The sequence below is a fragment of the Ranitomeya variabilis genome, chromosome 6 (genome assembly GCF_051348905.1).
Source record: "Ranitomeya variabilis isolate aRanVar5 chromosome 6, aRanVar5.hap1, whole genome shotgun sequence".
NCBI lineage: Eukaryota > Metazoa > Chordata > Amphibia > Anura > Dendrobatidae > Ranitomeya > Ranitomeya variabilis.
Window position 1 is genome coordinate 22,203,932 of NC_135237.1, and position 7,818 is coordinate 22,211,749.

General features: G+C 54.6%; 1 protein-coding gene across 1 annotated transcript; it reads right to left on the reverse strand.

Annotated features, from left to right (window-relative positions):
- Nucleotides 1–779: 779 nt before the first annotated feature.
- On the reverse strand, nt 780–7,599 carry DNAJC19 (DnaJ heat shock protein family (Hsp40) member C19). The gene is made up of 6 exons (XM_077268030.1): nt 7,469–7,599; nt 3,374–3,425; nt 3,025–3,098; nt 2,691–2,767; nt 2,436–2,506; nt 780–939 (listed from the first exon to the last, which is right to left on the reverse strand). Exons 1-6 carry the CDS (start codon nt 7,469–7,471, stop codon nt 869–871), a joined length of 348 nt encoding a protein of 115 aa, XP_077124145.1. The 5' UTR covers nt 7,472–7,599; the 3' UTR covers nt 780–868.
- Between the last annotated feature and the right edge of the window lie 219 nt (nt 7,600–7,818).

Below are 7,818 nucleotides of genomic sequence, written 5' to 3' on the forward strand. Positions count from 1 at the left end.
TCCTCAAGGAGGAGGCACGTGCCATGAGAGCGAAGGAGCCGCTGCTGAAAGAGGCCGTCCGGTCACATTATTGCAGGACAAAATATTCCTCTAGACTACATATCAACTTTGTTACATCCAGAGCTGCACTCACAATTCTGCTCCTGGAAAGAGCTCAAATCTCGTCCCCCTCCTGCTTGTTCAGTGTCTATAAAGATCATCTGCTACATTGCACTGAAGGAGATGGAGTCGTCCCTCCCAACAGACAGAAGAGCAGAAGCCTCCATCTCCCACCATGTACCTACACCCAGAGCTGTATTCAGAATTCTGCTTGTTTCCTGACAGTTGAAGGAGCTCTAACCGGTCATGGTCAGCCCCTGCTGGTTCATGTTCTGCGTGGACAGAAAAGTAGTAATCCCAGCAAGCAGTGCACTGTACCCTCCATCTGCCATCGTGCACGTTTGCTTCCCGGCTGATTTTGAGAATTATGATCCCTTTAAGAAATGTACCCAACATCCCCATGTATAATACCGTATATTGTTCTCTGTTATCAGCCAGGCTAATTCAGTAAATGTTACAAATTGAAGGTCCGACTGCAGCACAGGGGAATTCACACTATTGTTCCCTGTTATCAGCCACTTCAGACTGACCGAGACCCTGACTAGAGGACAGGTAGCATATTCTATTGCCACTTTCTGCTTTGGGGAAAGCTTCAGAAGAGGAAAGATATATACATTTTAGTACTCTCTGTTATCAGCCATTTCGAGCTAGAACATGATAAAAACGTCTTCGGCCCGTGATCACAATTCAATTTGCTTTATTGACAATCGAGTCCCCAGAATTCCCGGAAGCTTGAGGTATAAATCAGTCCAGTGTCGGCCGCTCGGGTCTATTTCTTCACTTGTCCTTCCAGCAAATCCTTTGCTTCGTTAATCTTGGCCGCGATATACGGAGATCCGCCTGGAAAATACGGAGAGGGGCGTCTGTAAAACACAAAGGAAGGACAGACAGCAGCCAATCACACTGCGCAAATCAGCGACTTCTGCGTCCCCATGACAACTCTGCCTGTCACTAGGAAGTTGTGAAGATGCAAATTACCATCCAGATGTGCAGAGGAGAGAGCTCCGCACAATGTAACTATGACCAGAAGTGTTACCATAGGGTCACAAACAGGACTGAACGACAGGCTTCAGACCCTACACTCTGCAGCAACCCCATATTGTCACGCACATCCATTTCTGTGCACCCATGATAACACTTCCTGCCACCAATGCCCACATATTCTGCACACACAGCGGCCACTATTAATGGTAGCCATCAGCCACACAGCGGCCCTGTGACAGGAAGTGTTGTCAGAAGGACACAGGTGAAGATTGGCTTCAGATCAGTCATTACAGCAGCACATTCCCATTGTTACAGTTCATCCTCTGTACATTTAAAAAGATTTTAATAATAACATTCCTTTAGTCTGGAAATTATGCTTCTGGATTATCAGGCAAGTCTCGCATGGAAAAGGTCGTAGATGTCAGACTTTCTGGATTATCAGATGCCAAATCAAACCTTTTGAGACAGAGCTAGTTTTCGTTTTTTTTACGATTCTTTTTTTTTTTTTTGGGGGGGAGGGACAAGATGCAGTTCCACATTATTTTACTGTATAAAGGACTTACTGCACTGGAAAAAAAAATTTAAGTAAAATGGTAAAAACTAAATTGCAGTTTTTTCTTTCCGCAGAACAGTGTAGTTTACTAGTGAAACATTATACTAGCAGTTAAAAAAAAATATTCTTCTCTTTGTACATAAAAAATAAATAAAAATCTGAGACCAGGAACTTTTCTTTTATCCTTTATTGGAGGTGCGTCCAGCCTCGTGTTTTGCTCGGCGACCTGAACCTTTTGTTACTATTTTGGGGGTTAATTTGATGTTTAGATCTTTTTTTATTGGATTTTTTTTGTGAAGGGTGCGGTGACTTAAAAAGATGCAATTCTAGCTTTTCAATATATTATTTCAAGCAGATTACTGTCTGGGTTACTTTCTTTTTATTTTCATAGTGATTCCAAACATGTATATTTTAAGTACTGAAGTATTTTGGATAGGAAAAGTAGTATTTATTTATATTTTTAATATTTCTTTTTAGTGTAATTTAATTATATTTCACGTTAAAAAAAGAAAAAAAAAAAAATCGCCTCCCAGGGTAATTGACCGGCATTTATTAACTTAAAAAGGGGAAGGAAGAGGGTGAAAGCAGAGGGCGCCTGATTGTGTATGTGAGAGGTGATGACGTCATTAAATGCCGCAGTCAGTCAGTGAAAGGTACTGGCATCTAAATGGTTAAACAGCAGTGATCGGAGCTCTCTGTGATCGCTGCTGGATATACAAACAACGGGCAGCTGCCCTGTATGGAACAGTTTCGAGGCGGGCGCGGGAAGCAGTTAAGGGACCCCCACACTTGTGTTTACCTTTGTCGGGGTGATTGAGCAGCATGATCCGCCTGTGAGCTTCCCGGATCTTCAGTTTATTTGCCGTGGGGCTACAAGAAAACAGATAGGAGTCAACGCCAGCAACCACCATTTTTCCTCCATTTGTAAGATCTCCGCTTGCTTTCAGTGAATTTGGACACTAGTTTGCATTTAGCACGTTCTCCCGGCACAGCTGAGGGTTTGCTCCAATTGTATCCAGTCTACACCATCCCTTAACGTTTGGCTGGCACCTACCTCACTCCGAGGACCAGTGCAGCTTCCCTTTTGGTCATTTTGGGTTCAAATCCACCTTTGTAATAACCGGCAAATGCCTAAAGGGAGAAGAAAGATTAATTTACCTCCCGAAATTATTATTTTTTTTTATAAAGGGGTTGTTGTTGTTGTAGTCGTCTCAGGACAGATCTGTGCGAGAGGAGGAATGAACCACACAGCAGTGTCTGTATAAGGGGGTAAGCTGCGGATGATGGATCAGGCACGATGCCCAGAGACTGGCGATGCCGCCAGCTCCAGACCTTGTCACCTAACATGACCATGTGCATGATGCCAGGACGCAGGGTAGATCTCTTACCGACTGGGGCAGGGTCTGCATCGCCTGCTTGACCTGAGGCTCCAGGTGTTTGAAGGCCTGCAGCGCGTACCGGCCTGAAGAGAAGAAAGACACGGACTCAGATATCATGTAATATATTATTATAATCCTCCGGAGGAGCTCCGCGCGATCCACAGCAGCTCCGCGCTCCTCATATGTGTATCACATGGCCGCTTTCCTCCAGAAACACCTGTCCACAGAACATGTATAGCAAGTTGTAATACCAGACACCACCCAAGGACAGGGGTGGCGCAGTTTCTGGAATATAGCAGCCATGTTCTTGTATAACGCATTTATTCAACGTGAATTCCTTTATCGGTGTGTTCGGTACCTGCAAATCCCGCCACTGCAATGGTGAGACCGGCTGCGATCAAAGAGCTTGCCTGGGGAGAAAAAAAAACAAAAAGAAACGTTTACCTGCCGTGTTTTAGGATAATGGATCACTATCAGATCGGTGCGACTCCTCCACAAATCAGCTGTTTGCAGCCAACATAGCACAGCTCCGTCTAGTGGATGTTCTTGGTACTGCAGCTCAGATCACATTCACTTCTGTAGGAGCTGATTGAGCTGCAGTACTGACTGCGGCCACTATACAATGTACATCCAAACAGCTGAATTCATGGTGCCGGAGGGGCCTCACTCTGCCCAGCGGGGAGAGTGTCCATTCCAAGCCCCCTCAGTCCCATGCGGATGGTGGTATAGAGGCATGGTGTCGGCGGCGTTTGATCCACTTGGCTGATAGGAGATCAAGGATTATAGGAAACATTGCAGTATTACACTGTATTGTAAAAGTGGTCATAGGTTCATGTCCCCCACAGAAACCAATAAAATGGGGGAAAGAGGAATACAAAATTAATAAAATTTCACATCATCCTCTTTTTTTCCCAAAAGAAAAATAACATTTAAAAGAAACATTTGGTACCGCAGCTCGAGACGGTCAGAACTAATAAAGCATCAGAATATTTATCTTATATGGTGAACTGCAGAGGGGTGACACCACAGCATACTCCCCAAGACCAGTATACGGGGGGCAGAGGGGTGACACCACAGCATCCTCCCCAGCACCAGTGCACGGGGGCAGAGGGGTGGCACCACAGCATCCTCCCCAAGACCAGTATACGGGGGGCAGAGGGGTGACACCACAGCATCCTCCCCAGCACATGGGGGGCAGAGGGGTGACACCACAGCATCCTCCCCAGCACACGGGGGGCAGAGGGGTGACACCACAGCATCCTCCCCAGCACATGGGGGGCAGAGGGGTGACACCACAGCATCCTCCCCAAGACCAGTATACGGGGGGCAGAGGGGTGACACCACAGCATCCTCCCCAAGACCAGTATACGGGGGGCAGAGGGGTGACACCACAGCATCCTCCCCAGCACACGGGGGGCAGAGGGGTGGCACCACAGCATCCTCCCCAGCACCAGTCCCCGGGGACAGAGGGGTGACACCACAGCATCCTCCCCAGCACCAGTGCACGGGGGCAGAGGGGTGGCACCACAGCATCCTCCCCAGCACCAGTCCCCGGGGGCAGAGGGGTGACACCACAGCATCCTCCCCAGCACCAGTGCCCGGGGCAGAGGGGTGACACCACAGCATCCTCCCCAGCACCAGTGCCCGGGGGCAGAGGGGTGACACCACAGCATCCTCCCCAGCACCAGTGCCCGGGGGCAGAGAGGTGACACCACAGCATCCTCCCCAGCACCAGTGCCCGGGGGCAGAGAGGTGACACCACAGCATCCTCCCCAGCACCAGTGCCCGGGGGCAGAGAGGTGACACCACAGCATCCTCCCCAGCACCAGTGCCCGGGGGCAGAGAGGTGACACCACAGCATCCTCCCAGCACCAGTCCCCGGGGGCAGAGGGGTGACACCACAGCTTCCTCCCCAGCACCAGTGCCCGGGGACAGAGGGGTGACACCACAGCATCCCCCCCAGCACCCGGGGGCAGAGGGGTGACAAAACAACATCCTCCCCAGCACCAGTGCCCGGGGGCAGAGGGGTGACACCACAGCATCCTCCCCAGCACCAGTGCCCGGGGGCAGTGGGGTGACAAAACAACATCCTCCCCAGCACCAGTGCCCGGGGGCAGAGGGGTGACAAAACAACATCCTCCCCAGCACCAGTGCCCGGGGGCAGAGGGGTGACACCACAGCATCCTCCCCAGCACCAGTGCACGGGGGCAGAGGGGTGGCACCACAGCATCCTCCCCAACACCAGTGCCCGGGGGCAGAGGGGTGGCACCACAGCATCATCCCCAGCACCAGTGCCCGGGGAGCAGAGGGGTGACACCACAGCATCCTCTCCAGCACCAGTACCCAGGGGCAGTGGGGTGACACCACAGCATCCTCCCCAGCACCAGGGGGCAGAGGGGTGACACCACAGCATCCTCCCCAGCACCAGTGCCCGGGGGCAGTGGGGTGACAAAACAACATCCTCCCCAGCACCAGTGCCCGGGGGCAGAGGGGTGACACCACAGCATCCTCCCCAGCACCAGTGCACGGGGGCAGAGGGGTGGCACCACAGCATCCTCCCCAGCACCAGTGCCCGGGGGCAGAGGGGTGGCACCACAGCATCATCCCCAGCACCAGTGCCCGGGGAGCAGAGGGGTGACACCACAGCATCCTCCCCAGCACCAGTCCCCGGGGGCAGAGGGGTGACACCACAGCATCCTCCCCAGCACCAGTACCCGGGGGCAGAGGGGTGACACCACAGCATCCCCCCCAGCACCCGGGGGCAGAGGGGTGACACCACAGCATCCTCTCCAGCACCAGTACCCAGGGGCAGTGGGGTGACACCACAGCATCCTCCCCAGCACCAGGGGGCAGAGGGGTGACACCACAGCATCCTCCCCAGCACCAGTCCCCGGGGGCAGAGGGGTGACACCACAGCATCCTCTCCAGCACCAGTGCACGGGGGCAGAGGGGTGACACCACAGCATCCTCCCCAGCACCAGTACACGGGGGCAGAGGGGTGACACCACAGCATCCTCCCCAGCACCAGTCCCCGGGGGCAGAGGGGTGACACCACAGCATCCTCCCCAGCACCAGTACCCGGGGGGCAGAGGGGTGACACCACAGCATCCTCCCCAGCACCAGTCCCCGGGGGCAGAGGGGTGACACCACAGCATCCTCCCCAGCACCAGTGCCCGGGGGCAGAGGGGTGACACCACAGCATCCTCCCCAGCACCAGTGCATGGGGGCAGAGGGGTGACACCACAGCATCCTCCCCAGCACCAGTACCCGGGGGCAGAGGGGTGACACCACAGCATCCTCCCCAGCACCAGTACCCGGGGGCAGAGGGGTGACACCACAGCATCCCCCCCAGCACCAGTCCCCGGGGGCAGAGGGGTGACACCACAGCATCCTCTCCAGCACCAGTGCACGGGGGCAGAGGGGTGACACCACAGCATCCTCCCCAGCACCAGTACACGGGGGCAGAGGGGTGACACCACAGCATCCTCCCCAGCACCAGTACCCGGGGGGCAGAGGGGTGACACCACAGCATCCTCCCCAGCACCAGTACCCGGGGGGCAGAGGGGTGACACCACAGCATCCTCCCCAGCACCAGTGCACGGGGGCAGAGGGGTGACACCACAGCATCCTCCCCAGCACCCGGGGGCAGAGGGGTGACACCACAGCATCCTCCCCAGCACCCGGGGGCAGAGGGGTGACACCACAGCATCCTCCCCAGCACCAGTACCCGGGGGGCAGAGGGGTGACACCACAGCATCCTCCCCAGCACCAGTGCACGAGGGCAGAGGGGTGACACCACAGCATCCTCCCCAGCACCCGGGGGGCAGAGGGGTGACACCACAGCATCCTCCCCAGCACCAGTGCCCGGGGGCAGAGGAGTGACACCACAGCATCCTCTCCAGCACCAGTGCACGGGGGCAGAGGGGTGACACCACAGCATCCTCCCCAGCACCAGTGCCCGGGGGCAGAGGAGTGACACCACAGCATCCTCCCCAGCACCAGTGCACGGGGGCAGAGGGGTGACACCACAGCATCCTCCCCAGCACCCGGGGGCAGAGGGGTGACACCACAGCATCCTCCCCAGCACCCGGGGGCAGAGGGGTGACACCACAGCATCCTCCCCAGCACCCGGGGGCAGAGGGGTGACACCACAGCATCCCCCCAGCACCAGTGCCCGGGGGCAGAGGGGTGACACCACAGCATCCTCCCCAGCACCAGTGCACAAGCTTCTACCACAGGATTAAACGCGCTCATACACTGACAGCAAGCAGAGATTATGGGAAAAGAAAAACACAAGATAATTGACAGCTCAGAGCACACAGGTCATGTGACCACATGGGGACACGTGACCACCTGTGACTGACCGTGTCGGATACAGAGACACGTGACCTGTCCATGGCGGCCTTCCCGTTCCCTGCCCCACAGCCGAGCCCGGTCCCTCCCGTCTCCTCACCATGCTGACAGGCGCTAAACACACCGGAGCCGCAGCGTCACCGCCCGCACACCATGACCAGCAGGAGCCGCCGCGCTGTGCGACCGAAGCACCTCCCTTTCCGTCACTAACCCCGCCCACTATATGGAATAGTGGAAAAGTCAAGGTTAGGTTGCGCCATAAGATTATTATTTTTTTTTTTTTTAAACTTTATTGTTCACAGACACACGGTCACGCATAGATAATTGTCAGGCTGCCGTCACACATTCAGTATTTTCCATCAGTATTTGTAGCCAAAACCAGGAGTGGGTGATAAATACAGAAGTGGTGCAGAGGTTTCTATTATACTTTTCCTCTGATTGTTCCACTCC